The following is a 16659-nucleotide window of genomic DNA, read 5'->3' as shown; positions in this document are numbered from 1 at the left end:
GTCCCTTCAAAGAATTTCTTGCTCGTTTTTACTCATTACCATCCACGTAATTATTCGATAGCGGTTGCTAATTGTACTTCGCCGCTTACTGTACGACAGTCAACGTATCCATGGTTTGCAGAAACGTACAATGCCAAATTTGTTTTCTTTTCTTTGCGCAATTACTCTCGCTGCCAAAGGAGGGGGGACAAAGCGTTCGGCAACCATAATCGAGTTGACCAGAGTTCACGACCTCCTCATGAAGTTAAAAGTATTTAGCTAGCTCGCTAAAGAACGAGCATCGCCGCCGGCTGAAAACCAGAAGCTGCTTTTGTCTGAAATAAAGGAAACATTGTATCAAATGCATATAAGCTTGACAGGTTTCAAAAAACATTTTCAGAAAAGAGACAAAACAAAATACATTTAGGTATAAAATACTTTAATAAATAATAAGCTTGTTCTAAGAACAAAACAAAAAAAATCCACTAACAAACCAAGACTTTTACAAAAAAAAATGTACAAAAAAATTACAACGTTCTGCACATTCAGGCCCCTTCAGGACTCACACAATGTGGGATTTACTGGCAGAATATGAATTTGGGATAAAAAATGATTTTTGCATCATTAACAAAACCAGTGAAAAAAAACAGTTTCATCCACAAACAGTGACAATATTTGACTTTTTTTTGTATGTGATGCTAAACGTTTCTCTTCTCCTGTGTTCTTAGTGCAGAAACAGACTTTACAAAACACTGGACGACAAGCACAAAAACAACAACAACTTGTTCCCTTCATTAGACCAGGAGAGATACACGGAGGAGAGGCGGGGCTAAACATTTAGGATGCACACTCGTCCACTGGAGCTGACTGCCACTCAAACCTTTTGATTAGTCTATGAGGGGATTCGGTGTCTTGCAATGGGGGATTTGATATATATATATATATAGCATTAATAATGTATAAATTGTACTTTTACGAAGTTTGGAAATGAGATGCATCAGCGCTGGTTTGGCGTTGTGTGTTTTTTTCCAAGCAAGAGATGAACGAGGCTGATGTTAAACGTATTCAAGATTCATATTTTTGGTTCAGAAATGTTAATACTAATGTTAAAAAAATCTACATTGCCAGTATGATGTGCAGTGAAAGGGAACCTGAGGATCGTGAAGAGTTCAAACCGTGAGCTGCAGAACAACACGTCTGTGCGCTCAACAGGATGTTAACAGAGTGCTAACGGCATGCTAACAGGGTGTGTTATCACGTGTACACGTACAGAGACGCCTGCAGGACGTGAAACTCCAGCATTAAATGTGGAAAAAGCTGAAGAGAGGCTCTGTGTTTGCAGAGGACCAAGCTGAAGCCTCAATCAGAACCTGTTGAAAAAAAAGATCAACAGGCCGAACAAACGGCTCTCCGGTCTGTGTTTGTGATGTTGGTTCTCAGCCGCTGAAACACTCAGCAGGAGGCGGGACATCTGAATAAAACCTGCCATCGTGTCAACAGACACCGATAAACGGAATGACATCATTTAACGAGCACGAAAAAACGTCTTGAGAATAACTATGGTACAAAGCATATCTTAAGTTACTAAATTCAAATATACACAGGCATTTCTTTCATATTTACATTTATGTACAATAACCTGTGTGGTGTGAAGAGTTGTTGCTCGGACATCTTTCCCTTTATATGTATTTAAATTCAGCATAAACTCTAAAGGAGGGGAGGAAAAGAGAAATAAAATAATAATAACAATAAGGGCTGAAGGCACTTTTCTACCGAGGCAAATACTGAAGAATCATCAAGTGGACTCACAGGAAGTGGGGACATCATTATTAAAAAGTATATTATATATATATATATATATATATATATATATATATATATATATATATATATATATATATATATATATATATATATAACTTTAAGCCTGATCACAACAATGGAAAAGATGTAAACAAAAAGAACAAAAAAGCTCATTCCAGGTATCATACAGGGGATTCTCTGTGCTAACTTTCAAGGAATTAAAATGTATATAAAATGTTTTTTTTTGTGTGTGTGTGTTTTTGTTTTATAAAAAGATTTGAACACGGAGTAGAAAAGGCCCGCGGGTTCGGGCTAAGGCAGCCGGGCCGAAAGCACTGAGCGAGAGGAACGATGAGGACAGATGATGAAGAGTGAGAGAGAGGCAGAGAGAGGGGGAGAGAGAGAGAGGGAGAAGGGGGAGAGAGAGGGAGAGAGAGGGAGGGAGAGAGAAAGAGAGAGGACAAGAGGGAGAAACAGAGAGTTGTTAGTTCGGATGAGTATAATATATATAATTCTTCTTGATTCCAGTAGCGTGACGAGAAAATTAAATTACATTTTATTTCCCATGTCTTTTTTTGGGGGGGACAGGGGTAAAATAAGCTATAAATTAAAAAACAACAACAAAAAAACAGAAAAATTAAAACCTTTGTAGACTTCACTGTCTCTTAAGGGTTTAGAGGTCCGGGGCGTTTCCTGTCCCCGGCTCATACGTACTGGTCTTTAACGTCCTCGCCCAGCTTGGCGGCGTTCAGGTTTTTGCACCGGTTGTCCTTGGGGCTGTACGCCGTCCGGTGCGGCGCCTTTACCGGGCCGCTGTGCGCCGTGCAGACAACACCCCCCTTGCCTGTCGCACCCCTGTCCATTGGCCCCGCTGTGGAGCACCTCCTCGGGACCGGGCGCTTCTCCCCGGTGCCCGGTGCCCGCTCCTCGTCTTCCTGCCACTCCGCCTCCTCCTCGCCCTCGGCGCCGTCGCACGTCCTGTCTGCGGGCCCCATCAGCTTCTTGCACTCGTACTGAATGTCTTTGTCGCGGTTGTCCTTGAGCGCGTTGCTCGGCCGCAGCAGCAGCTGGTTGTTGACTGCTGCTGTGTCCTCGGGCCGCGACGCCCTCTCACGCTCTTTCTTTCTCTTGCGGGTCCACCACACGCAGACCACGATGCAGAAGATCCACAGCACGCCGAAGACCACACACAGCACCGGGACCAGGTAGCCTGAGGGAGTAAGTCAGGGGTCAGAGGTCAGATCTCCACACAAACAAAGCTCAATCTCACTCAATGTCCCTGTCCGCCTTGCAGTCAAGACAGTGGATTTATTCATATAGTACCGTGCATAACTTCAGGAGATTTAAACACATAAAATATGTAATTAATCGGCAGATGCTGTGGTTCAAAATGAGACCAAACTTTTCTTATTTGTTGTTGCACAAAACAGTCACAATGTGGCCTTTAGGTGGACTAGCTATGGCATGTTTTTAGCCTCGCTGATAACCGGAAATGGCATTTTGCTACTGAAGCACCAGCCCTTTAAGAGGAGGGAGGAGTCAGCAATCAATGACGGAATAAAACACTCAATGAAATCGTAGTTTTTTTCCTTCTCAAAAGCTGTGGGCCATGAATTAAAATATTAGCCTGATGGGTCCAGCAGCATGTGAGATTAGCCGCGGACAGACACAAACACACACACACATACACACACTGAACACATGATCTCCCCACAGGCTGATGCCTGGTGCCAGTGTTTCCCCGCTCCGTCCCGCCTATCAGAGCCTCGTGGACGTGGACTCACCGGCCGGTGGCGGCTCCAGCTGCGTCTCTACCTTGACCTCCACCACGGCGAGCATCACGGTGCTGTTGTGGCGCTTGGAGAGGGCGGCGATGACGGCGCTGGCCGCCTTCTGGATCTGTCCGCGGTCGCTGTCCTTCGCCCGCCCGTCCTGCTCAAAGGACTGTGCACAAGATGGAAGACAGGGATCAATTTGTTGTGCTCTTACACTGAATTCCACATGTTGAGAATAAATAAATAAAAAGAAAGAAAGGGACCAGGGCCCTATTTCCCGTACGTGGTTCAACAAAGTAAATCAAATGTCCTATTATCCAGCTGAAATTAGCGAGATGATTGACATCAGGCTAACTCGATTTTTCCACGCCTGATCCATGCTGAAACGGTCTCGTTAATTCTAACCAGACGTCAGTCATCTGGATAATTGCGCGTGCACGCTCATCTTCAAAAGGGGGAGGAGTCGAACACAGATTCGATGATTTTCAAACGCTACAATGGCAAATAAACTCAGAGAAAGAGCATCTCTTTTCTCTGTGGAGGAGCAGGAGATGATCATGACTACATATGATGAGTTTAAGTCCATAATCATGGCCTTAAGTCTAATGGTGCGTTCACATCCAAAGCGTAGTGAATATTCGCAACACTTCCTGTGACTGCAGCATAACGGCTGGTCGGTCTAGAGTCACATAAGCATTGCAAAATATCAAGATAAATGCGTAAGTGTTGGGAAAATGTATCGGCTAATTTTAAGTGCCTCATCACCCAAATCAATCAGATTATATTCATTTAAATGTGCCTGCTGGCAGTAGTATACAAATTAATATGTACTTGTGAGGATATATGTACTGTGTGCGCGTATGTATCATGTATGTGTATATACATGTATGTGTAGATTACCATGTAACTAGGAGTTTGAATATGTGCATGGGTGGATCAGTACCTTAATAATTTTCTACAATAATGATATGTATGGTGTACTAATAACACTGTCATATAATTGTGCTTTAACACATCCATAAGTTTCTTAAGCGCTAAGTAAACTTTACGGACAGCACGGACAGCACGGCCTGCAATGGCTTTCCCGATGTTCTCCGCATCGCAGACACTGTACAAACATGTACCAGTCGCAAAAAAGCTCAAGGCTGTGATTCAGTCTGTGAGACACTGTGATCCAGTCTGCATACAGTATTTGAGATGAGCGATGCTCTGGTGCGCCTGTGGTGTTCAATGTACGACTCGATGAGATCTCGTAAACGATTACATGTCTATAGCGCCTCGTACAGGAAGTCATCATGATGTGAGAACGGATCTTGGCGATTTGGAAGAACTCTCTCCCTATAAAACTAATATAACTAATATTGCTCCTTCATCAATGAGGAAGGGAGCTGCCTTTTTTGTCCGGTGGGAGTGGCAAGTTTATCCAGTGAATTTCAGTTAGCCTGCGCTGGAGCAGGTTAAAATTTTGGATGTGTTGCTATGGTGATTTTTCTAAAGCCTGACCCTACGTCATCTTATCCTGAAAATTATCCAGCAAACTCAGTAAGCCAGGTATGAAGAATAGGGCCCAGTTTGAGGCCACATTTTGAGATTTGGAGTACATGTGTTGGAGGTTTGCCGCATCACTGGTTTTAAGGAAGTTTTAAGTGAATACGTTCAGAAACCTTCTGATAAACTTTTGTAAAAATGGTCTTTAATCACATAAAGAAAAACTGAGTGGCAGGTGTACTGGGTTTAGTGGGAACCAGACCAGTAGAGAAAGGGTCACATGGTCTGAAAAAAACACACATTCAACCGTCAGAATAAAAGACATTCTCATCCTCACATCTGGCAGCCCCGGTGGGACCACAGAGGGTGGAGTTAATTGCCTTCTCAGGTGCTAGGAGGGGTGCGGGGGAGATTAGCTGTGTTCAATTAGGACAAACAATAGAGAACAGCCAGCTGTGCTCCGCTCGGCCAGCACAAACACTCCTCTTTTCTCCCCCCCCCCCTCCAAGTGACAGTGAAAGAGAATAAAGTGTTGAGATAACGTGGCCTGATGAATCGTCTACAAATAAACCAACGTGTGTTTAGTTTTTATGATCTGTTCCCTTTAATATGTCAGCAGGATTTAAACCAAGCGCTTGAGACCTTTTGTCTGAATAATAATGATAAGACTATATAGCTCAAAGTAAATTTCAAAATAAATAAAAAACTGAAAACCTCGCTTTTACAAATGAAATAAATAAGAGTGGTAGGAAGAAAGCATGATTTACGCACTCACATTTAAATAATTTCAACAGATGAATAAGAACTGGAAAACATTTTGTATTTAAAATTAGTGTTTAAAGCCATAAAAGGTCATTTAAAAGTTATGTTAAGTCTTTTTCCTTTTTTTAAATATCTGTTACAATCTCGCCTTCAAAGTTTCAAACCAGAGTTGGTGATTGTTGAAACAGACAAAGTTTAATTTTGTTTAACCGGGGAGGTAAAAAATAATGTTTCTGCCTTGGAGGAGCTCCTTTAACAGCTGTTTCTTTGAGGCGGTGTTTTAGGGGTCAATTCTGACCAAACCGGTTGGTGATCGTTGGAACCGTGGAAAGACTCAAAAACGGTTTCGCTTGAGTTCCACTTGGTTTCAGACGCGTTTGAGTGAAATGTGTTTTGATCAGTGGTGTATAAAGTACCCAAAAGCCATACTTGAGTAAAGGTAAAGATACCTTACTGGAAAATGACTCAAGTAAAAGTAAAAGTCACCTAATAGAATACTACTTGAGTAAAAGTCTTAAAGTATCTGATATTTTCTGTACTTAACCTTTTGCACCCCAGAGCCCCCATACATGGGGCTGAGGTGTTCTGGGCTTCCCTCTATCCATTCTTCAAGTAGTTGTATGAACCCCCTATAAGACTATCATTTTTTTCAGAATTTAGTTGTAATTTTATTAAATATTTTCTAATAACTCACTTTTATACCATATTTTGATCATAACTATGAACATCCAGCATTATCTGAGCATAATTTTATTGAGATTCCCCAAAATGTCGAGCCGCAAAATGTCAAGCCGCCCCCGAGTTGTTCCAAATCCATGGTTCAAGGCCTAAACAACAACTTGCAGAGTTGTAAGACCCCTCTTTGTAAAGATAATGATCTAAATAATCGGGGGGAAAAAACAATAAAACATCATACTGACTAGTAGTAATGTATTTTACAGAGAGGATTCACAGCTGCCAGGGTCCAGAGGACAACATGCAGCATCGCTGCAGCAGCCTCCCAGTCCGTCTCTGCTTGCCACCAGATCACCAATGCCGGCCACTCCAGCCACTCCAGCACATTCATTCCCACCATATAATAAAACATTTGGTTTTAGACATTTATTTACATGTGTCTACCATTTTATTCATATATTCCACTGGTTTTGTGAACCTAATGCTGTGTTCACACCAAACGCGACACAAATTATTTGCGCGGCCAGATTACATGTAAAGTCAATGCACAGCAGGTTGCGAAGGCGCGAGATTTTTGCCGGGCGGCGCGACTGACGCATTTGAGGCAGCGTGAATAGCGTGTTTAACGCGGGGCGAATAGAGCGAAGGACGCAGCGTGAATTCGCACAGGTTGAATAATCCCAACTCTGCCGACAAAATAGCGTGAGCCATAGTTGCATCAGCCAATCAGCGTTGAGAAGCTCCGCCCGTCACCACTGCCGTCTTGCCGTCTGAATCAAACTGCTGCTGGTCTGCCTGAAGTAGCGCTGGTAGCGGCCGTCATTCAGACGCTGTTGTGGGACTACGGATAATATTATGAACCCAGACACGATGGAGTTTGATGTTCCGATGTATGTGGAATTTACACAACAAGTATAAAGCAGAACTGACAGACGCAGTTCCTGGAGGAGACGGTGAAATTAACCTGTGCGGCTATGGATGGTGTTATGAACCCAAACACGAGGGCGTTTGATGTTCCGACATGTTTGGGACTTCCACAACAAGTATAAAGCAGAACTAGTGGTTATTTATTCCATAGTCGATACCGGAAAAGATAACTCTTTTTCACGGAGAGATACGACAGCGATAAGCCACGCCCCCTTTGTCGCGGCCCGATTTCGCGTTTGGTGTGAACACCCTCGTTTCACTCGCGCGAGGAAACTGAAGCGGTAAACTGAAGCGGTAAACGTGGTGAGAAAAATGGTGTCGCGTTTGGTGTGAACGCAGCATAAGACCTTTGGCAAACCAATTTTAAGCACCAAAATAGTTCGTCCACATGATTAAAGCTATGTTTTCAGAAGAGGTATGAAGAATAAAAAAAATGTAGGCCCATATCATCTCTTTACACTTATGCCTTAGGACAATGGTGCTTCATTATACAGAGAGCTGAGATTGTTCTGCAATGTTTGATGTAAAACACATGGTATATATCATATGCAAGTGCCTTTAAAAAGGTGAATTTAAGAAATTATGTAAAATCGAGAAAATGACCCCCGACTCCAGAGGGTGAAAGAACGTTAGTTGTGGGTTGTTAATTGTTGTTTTAAAGTTATAACAATGACTAAAGTTATAACCATGACTAAAGTTTTAACCATGACACGTAAGTAGCTCCGACCGCTGCGCCCTCAGCGGTGAGCTGTGAACATTACATTTTGCTGCCTGCCGAAGAGCGACAACAGTTGTTAAAGCTATGTACTGGTATGACGGTATATGAAAAATTCATACCGAATGGAAATTTTAAACCGGTATACCGCACAGCCCTAAAACAAACACGAGAGCCTCTGGAAAGAGAAGACATCAACCCAACCAGCCAGGCTGATGAAGAGTTCTCCCACACTCAGAACACACAGAGGGAGTGAGTCGGTGGATGGAGGGCTCGACACTCCCTTCCTGGATCTGTCGCTCAAAACAAGCTGCAAACATCAGAGAACAAGAACTAATCCCTCCATTAAGAGCTTAAAGCCCGAAGTGACTGATTCCACCCCAGAGCCTGGGTGGCCGAGAGAGGAAGAAGCAGGGAAGAGAGAGAGAGGTGGAGAACAGACAGCAACAAAGACAGAGAAAGAAAGGAAGGAAGGAGCAGAGGGAGAGCAGAGAACAGCAAGGTGTCCCACCAGAAACCTAAATCTCATCCAGATGTTGTAAAAAGCTTCAAACGCCTCTCCCTCTTCTGTCTTATCCTCTTCTCTTTCTTCTTTCTTTATATATATATTTTTTTTGTTTAACAAAGAGGGAAGAAAAAAAGTTGAGATTCCTCCTCTGGAAACAGTTTGCAGTGACAAATTGAGTGTGATTGAATAAAGTGGGAGAAGAAAAGAGGGAAAGTGAGAGAGGGGAGCAGCTTCTGTTGCTTTGTGTTACTTATATAACTGCATGGACTTCATCATATTGTATTTAAATAAAGAGCTTTATGATGATAAGCCGGGTAAAAAGCATGTTACTTGTGCTTCTTTGTTCCTCGTGTTCTCATAACTAATATACTAATAATAATAACTACAATTATCCTTTAATGAGACACGCGCTATCTTCAAGCAGCCACTAAAACTATTGAGATGAAATAAGTTTATTCGGAGTGATTTACAAACCACAAACACGGGACACTGTGCAGCCAGTGGGTCGTCCTTGTCATGTAATGTATCTTTTTGTATTGTATCTTTTTATATTCTATCATTTTGTATTGTATCTTTTTCTGTATTGTATCTCTTTTGTATTGTATCTTTTTGTAATGTTTCTTTTTATAATGTATCTTTTTGTATTGTATCTTTTTTGTTGTCTCCCATTGTGGATCAATACCTTTTCAAAACCACCACCAAAGAGGCTATTGGGCCATTACCACAGATCAATGCTGTGTGTGTGTGTGTGTGTGTGTGTGTGTGTGTGTGTGTGTGTGTTTGTTTGTGTGTGTGTGTGTGTGTGTGTGTGTGTGTGTGTGTTTGTGCGTGTGTGTAAAAACTACCATGGCGACCTCCACAGCGTCCCCGTTGGAGTAGGACAGGTCACAGAGGATGAGCAGCACTCGCTCCTCGGCCAGCGTCTGAGCCACGGGGAGGTACCTCAGCTCGGAGCAGATGTTCTCTACAGTGGTGCCCTGCGACGCACACACAGACACAGACACACACACACACACACAAACACACACACACACACACGACAGATTAGTATCTGCACTGCTGGCGAGCAACAATCAGCTTCTAATTCCTCCTAAGTCTGTTTCAGATGCAGCCAATCAGATCTCAGATCAGTATCTTGTCAGAGTAACAGATTCGTTTCAAATCATAAAACTCCATCCAGACCGGCCGCGGGACCCAGTAGTAAACAAGAGAAGCCCAGCGAGAGCCGCTTGATTGGGGCCAGACTGGAGTCTCAGCCAGAGCTCTGTGGACGGCCAATACCGCATATCAAGAAGATCCAGATCTTTGTTTTCATCCTCCAAACACCAACTCTCATCAAAGACGAGCTGGAGACGAGGATCACGAGTGTGTTAGCGGTCGCGGTCGCTAAGGACCCGGCGGCTATCGATTGCTAATGATCCGGTTTGGCGGGAAAACAGACTCAGATGTGTTGTTGGTGAAAAAAGCTCAGATTCTCAGCTCCGCCCACCGAGAGAAGAGATTTCGGGCAGGCGATCGTTGTTTGCATGCTTCCGTTGAATATTAAATAAAAAACGTTTTTATTGCATCAGAACGCTACGGCTTCTGTTATTGGTCAACTAAACTATTGGCGCCTTCGCACTCCACTCATTAAAATGCACTAAACCGTGCACACAGTTCAATTAACTTTTTAATTGTTTCTACATTTAGAAATATGTTTGTTTTTTTGCCCTTTTTATCAAATTTATATATATTTTTTTAATATACTCTTTTTTAATTAATTTCATAACTTTAATTATTCTGGTTTATTGAGTTACGCAAAATGTTAGCTCCGGTTGTACAGATCATAGGGATGCAAAGCATTAAAGATGCTTATTACATCACAATAATCATAAACTACCAAAGTGGGCCTTGTTGGACCGTTTCTATTGTTCTGTCGGGTCAACGAGTGCCTTGCTCAGAGGCAGCGTGGCAGCCGCCTCTTGGTCCTGCTGTTGAAGGTCTGGAGCATTTATTTGAACTTCTCCACAAATGTTTTGTGCACAAAATGTCAAAACCAACAGCGGAAAGACGTTTTCCAGAACAGCTTCTTTGCGTCCGTGCACTAGAAACCACCTTCAGCACAAAATCGCGTGCACGCTCACACAGGAAGTGGCTCACCTGCGGCACTTTGTCCTTCTTGAAGATGAGCGTGATGCGGGCGCAGCTGTTGTCCAGGTAACCGATGTTGGGCTCGCACTGCGTGTGCAGGGGCGTGGGCGGGTCGGGCGTTGAGCACACGCCCCACTGGTGGCACGGCGGCGAGAAGCAGGTGAGGAACTGGTGCTCCACGCACTCGTGACCCCCGGGGCAGGGTGGCGGGCTTGCGTCCGGGGTGGGTGGAGCCTTCGGGAGGAGGCAAGGCCGGCGGCCACAGAGCACCTGCAGGGAGAACGCCACGCCGTGGTGAGATGCACAAAACAGGCAGATACGGATTGTACGGTGATGCTTGATGCGTGAGGCGTGATGCGTAATGCGTAATGTGTGAGGCGTGATGCGTGAGGAGTGATGCGTGAGGATTGATGTGTGATGCGTGAGTCGTGAGGAGTGATGCGCGGCGAGACTGACCTTGGAGCAGCGGACAAAGCCGTTGACGCACTGGCAGCCATTGCACTCCTCCTCCCACCGGCTGCCGTGAGGGAACTGCAGGCCGGCGTGGCGGCATGGTTTTCCAAGGCCGATGACTGAGGGACGAGAGGAAGTGGTCAATGTTCTTCTTTACTTATTGAACTGAACTCCTGCAGGAGGTGCTGGGCGTACGGTACTCACACTTGTGACAGCGAGGCCCAGTGAAGCCCGGAGGACAGACGCAGCGGTAGCCGTTGATTTCATCCATGCAGGTCGAGCCGTCGGCACAAGGAGATGACTGACACTCGTCTATGTCTGGAAGGAAGAGGAAAATGGCTGTTGATTCAAGGAATATGAGGCCAAGAGCTGGCTGGGAAATACATATTAATCATTAGAGGTACAGGTAGAAGGAAGGGCTGCGGAGTCATGAGGCAAGAGCTGCAGATGCTCGTCAGTGGCAGTACAACCTATGTGTATGTGTTTTATGTGCTTCAAGTGTTTTAAGCGTGTATGTGTTTATGTGTTTTATGTGTTTTAAGTGTTGTATGTGTTTTATGTGTTTTTATTTGATTATAGCAGTTTGGTTTGAAACACTTCAATTGGATGACACGCTTTTCTGAAGAGATTTTCTCCCAGTCTGAAGGGACCCCTGCTCTGACCCCGGCTCAGCGGGGGGGGAGGGAGGCTTCCTAATCTGGCCGATTGAAACAATCGGCTCGCGCTTCCTCCCCCTCCCCCACCGCGGCCTTTCACCTCTGACCCTGCCCACCCGACCCTCTCCACACACGGCCCCCGCCCTGCGGTTCCCAGGGACTCACTGATGCGGCAGTCCGGTCCGGCGAACCCTGGAGCGCACTCGCAGCGGAACCAGTTGACGCCGTCGACGCAGATGCCACCGTTGTAGCTGCAGAGAGGAAAGAGAGAGAAAATGTAACGCGTGCTGCGGGCGCAGAACCAACACCCCTCCAAACAGTCTGTGCACGTCAGACGGGTAGAGGACACAGTTCTGAGCATGCTGGACCCTTGTGAGCATTAACTACACTTGTCATGCACCAGCTGCAGGACGCAGTCAGGAGGTGCAACCGTGCAAACTGTTCCATGGCAGCTATGTGTTGCTTCAGAGTTTATCTTCCCGGGGACATTTAAACTATATCTTATCTTCACATTTATTCCCCTTCTGCTTCTCTTTACAGGCAAGCTTTTAAAACCGTAAATCTCTGCACTGTGTTTATCCAAATATAATTCCTTGCATGTGCAAACATTCGTTCCTGATTCTGACATTAAAGGAAAGCCCCGTCCTAACGGCATAAAATCCAGGGACCAGTGAAGGGACCAGTCTGTAGTTCACGTTTAACCGGCAGCTCAAACTCTTCCACCACTTCCCGGTTTAGTTCTAACAGAATCTTCATCTTTTGCTCATCGTCTTCACACCAAACACCAGATCTCTCCACAGGTTGTATGAAGCCCAGAGGTTTGAGACTCTAAAGCTGATCCCTGATCAATGTCCAGACCTCATATGTAGATCCCTGCAGACCACATACTGAGCCTATCCTCCCCCAACACCTCCCCTCATCACAGCTACCCTCAGGTATGGTGAATTAACAATTATATGACTCAAACAAACAAAAAGCAGAAATCCTCATATCTGAGAAGCACAACTCTCCTGTAGCTGCTCAATGCATCTCAGGCTGCTGACGTTCATCCAGACTGACTCACTAAAGATGTCAGCCGAGCTGATGTCCTCTACATTAATACCAGCGAAGAAGAAGATCAAAGGTGGCTGCAGCCTGCAGCGATAAATAGCTGCTAGCGTTCAGGGCTGCAGTCCAGACCACCTCGGCTGAACCCACCGCCAGAGGTCAATTGAGGTCAAGTTTATAACGGATAACAGAAGTCATATTTTACAATAAACGAAGAGAAGCGAGGTGCATATCAGTGACAAGACAACAGGGTTCTCCAGGCCGGGTCCTTCTGGTGCAGTTAAAGAGATGTATTTAAACTGCAGCTGCAGCCTTCAATGACTAAAATCCACCACCAATGCATTATGCATTTCTGCTAGACAAAAACAACAACATTTCAGATGAAGATGAATGAGTCTCACCAGGGATGAGGGTTGCAGTCGTTGACATCTGCAAGAGAGGAAAGAAAATGTCAGTCAGTAGAGTCCAGAGGAGGATGAAGACCTGTTCTTCATCTTGTGCAGGAGAGACCACATCCCCCCTGATGACATGAACATGGCATTGAACAGAGACATACTCTGAGCACAGCTGGCTCCCTCCCAACCATCCCTGCAGATGCAGGTGAAGGCGTCGCCGGCTCCAACACAAGTCCCTCCATTCTCACACGGACCCGAGTCACACGTGCTGTTCTTGGCTGAAGACAACAACAACAAAAATAAGAGATTCCCTTTAATGTGACAGTTTGTTGCCGCTCTTTGGTCGCGGTCACAATCGCGTGATGTCACGCTGCTGTCACAAGTCAGCGGCTGAGTTTCTGGGTTCTGACCTGTGCTGCAGGTGCTGCCCCCCCAGCCCGAGGGGCAGCTGCACAGGAAGGAGTCTCCGTGGTCGTAACACGTACCACCGTTCCTGCAGGTGCTGGAGTCACACTGGCTCTCACCTGCAGGGAGAGAAAGGGAGAGAGAGATGGAGAGGGAGAGAGAGAGAAAGAGAGAGAGAGACGGGGAGTGAGAGAGATGGAAAGAGAGAGAGAGAGGGAGAGAGGGAGAGAAAAAGAGGGAGGGAGAGAAGGAGAGAGAGAGAGGGAGAGTGGGAGATGGAGAGAGACAGGGAGAGAGAGGAAGAGGGGAGGGTAAGAGGTTAATTTGACAGCAACTACTTCAGCTCAGAGGGTGTGCATAAATAAATAAGAAAAAACTATTTTTGATGAACTAGAGCAGTGATTTTCAATCACTGTGCCTGCAATATAGTGGCTGGCAGAGTAATATAGAACAGGTCTACACCTTGTTCTGTTATTAAACAAACTAAACGGCCGTATGTTATTGATCTTATCTACAGACAGCATGTCATTTATGGGTTGTGTCTATACAACTCTTCTCTGCTCTCTGTGTTGCGCACGGCGGAGTTCCGCCCCGATGCGCTGCACACAGGTGAGACACAGCGGACAGAGAGAGAGACAGAGCGGCTAAAAATATGTTGCATGCTTTTCACGATGGGATTTGCTGCTGAAGCTATCACTATTTTAAGCTATCAGCGATCACTTTTAAAGCCTAACAGTTAATGTATTTGCAGGTCAAGACAGACATCCAACAGCCTGCAGCCTGGAGCTCCGTTAATGACGTTTCTGACTTCGCATATCGAGAGGCTCTGGAAATATTCTTCCAAAAGCCCGAAAACACACTGCAGTGACAAAGTCTGCACACTTTGTGGTTGTCATTCAAATAAATGAACACCATGTTTCCTTTAAGTCAGTATTTATTGAACTGGGCGGTATTTATTACAGGTGGGGCGCAAGAGGAAATGCTGATTTTAAATGTTCCAGCGGTAATAGGTTACGCTTGCGCATGTGCAACTCGCCGATTCTTGTAATTTCGCCAAAAGCCGATCTTTATGAGATCTCCGTGAAGTCGTCTTTTCTGCTGGTGTGTCTCTCAACATTGAGCATGAATTGAGAGCGGCCGTATCAAATCTACAAAAGATGTGTAGAGGAAAACAGCTCACTGCAGCCACTAATACTGATACAACGTGTTGTCTCACACATCTGCACTCATTCTGTTTTGTTTTGCAAAAAAATAGCTTATTGTTTTCCACAATAAGCTATTTAGTAGTAACTAAATATTACATATCTTATAAAGATACAAATAAATGTTATAATCTAATCTAATCATTGTTTGCTTTAATGATGTAAAATCTTTGCAGGAACAAACTTAGTACGACTAGTCGTGTTGGACCTCCATTATGTGTTTGTAAGACCGTAACTAACGTTTGTTTGTTGACGATAGCTTCGTAGCGTTAGCACGTCACTAGATAGCGCCGTGTTGGATGTCTCTTCCGTGTCTACGACTGAACGGTGCATACTCAACTGTTGTCCCTATCACCGTTAACTTTCTTACAGTGAACTTAGTAAGCCTTGTAGCGTTGGATCTCCGTTAATCGTTACTACAGTAGTGTTTATGTCACGTTAGGTGCTGCTAACACAGCGCGAGCTAACGGGAGCTAACGAGAGCTAACGGAGATAGCTGACTACAGCTATGAACGGTGGGTAATCAACTGTTGTCCCTATCACCGTTAACTTTATTTCAGTGAACTCATACTGACTTGTATTAATGTATTTTACAGAGTGGATTCAGAGCTGCGAGGGTCCAGAAGACAACATGCAGCACCGCTGCAGCAGTCTCCCTGTCCGTCTGCCTGCCAATACATCACCATAGCAGGCCTCAAAGCCAGCCACAACTCATCATCCCCACCATATAATAATACATTTGTTTTTTGACATTTATTTGTATGTGTCTACCATTTGATTCATATATTCGACTGCTTTTGTGAACCTAAGACCTTTGGTAAACCAATTTCCATCACCAAAACCGATATACCACATAAGTAAAGTTATGTTTTCACAACAAATATGAAACATTTCCAAAATCAAGATTACATTTTTCAGCTTTAGTCATATTTTCTCTTTACACATGTGCCTTGGGACAATGGTGCCTCATTATATAGATAGCTGAGATTGTTCTGTAATGTTTGATATACAACACATGAATGTATCATATGCAAGTGACTTTAAAAAGGGAAATTTAAAATCATGTAAAATTGAGAAAACGACCCCAGACCCCAGAATGTTAAAGCAAAGAATAACTACTCAGAGCAACTTAGCTCAGTGAATATAGTGATGGTAAAAAAAGATTAAAACTATGGGAATAATACAACTATGATACTTGAAACTAAACAAATGCCACCCAAATAATAATTATAGACTTATATCTTAACCAAATACATAATATATTAAATCAAAATGTTATGTGTGCAACAATAAGATCTTCAAAAAGCATACATTATAGCAGTACTAAAAATCCATAAACATTATTATCATCAGTAAATAACTAGTGACTAAAGGTGCATTAACCAACATTCACTAGAGGTGGTTAATGCACAATGGTTATTTATGAAATGAAACAATAATACTGAATGTAATGGTGGTTAATGCACAATTGTTATTAAATAAAACAATAAAAATGAATTTAATCGTGGTTGATGCACGATGGTTATTTAATTAAATGAAGCAATAATAATGAATGTCAAGGTGGTTAAATGCACAGTGAATATTAATTAATGAAGCAATAATAATGCACATAATGGTGCTATGACATCATGACTCACGTGAGTGGCAGGTCTTCCCCTTCCACTTGTCCACACAGTCGCAGTAGAAGTCGTTGACTAGGTCCACGCAGTGTCCTCCGTTCTGACATAGGTTCCTGTTGC

The 16659-nt window shown here is 44.1% G+C and overlaps 1 protein-coding gene across 1 annotated transcript in view; it reads right to left on the bottom strand.

Moving 5' to 3' along the window:
• Positions 1-2401: 2401 nt before the first annotated feature.
• The window catches only part of LOC306740553 (protein jagged-2-like), a gene marked incomplete at its 5' end in the record, with an annotated part of 51921 nt that continues 37663 nt past the window's right edge, over positions 2402-16659 (bottom strand). Inside the window, 11 exons of the mRNA XM_079222739.1 lie at positions 2402-2992; positions 3567-3726; positions 9478-9609; positions 10772-11032; positions 11219-11334; positions 11420-11533; positions 12037-12122; positions 13320-13347; positions 13475-13591; positions 13724-13837; positions 16558-16659. The exon at positions 16558-16659 is cut by the window's right edge and continues 12 nt beyond it. Of these exons, the coding sequence (XP_079078865.1) occupies positions 2487-2992; positions 3567-3726; positions 9478-9609; positions 10772-11032; positions 11219-11334; positions 11420-11533; positions 12037-12122; positions 13320-13347; positions 13475-13591; positions 13724-13837; positions 16558-16659 (1736 nt within the window). The 3' untranslated portion in view covers positions 2402-2486. The remainder of the gene's footprint in view (positions 2993-3566; positions 3727-9477; positions 9610-10771; positions 11033-11218; positions 11335-11419; positions 11534-12036; positions 12123-13319; positions 13348-13474; positions 13592-13723; positions 13838-16557) is intronic.

The sequence above is a fragment of the Taurulus bubalis genome (assembly GCF_910589615.1).
Source record: "Taurulus bubalis genome assembly, chromosome: 1".
NCBI lineage: Eukaryota > Metazoa > Chordata > Actinopteri > Perciformes > Cottidae > Taurulus > Taurulus bubalis.
This window is presented reverse-complemented; position numbering and strand designations above follow the sequence as displayed.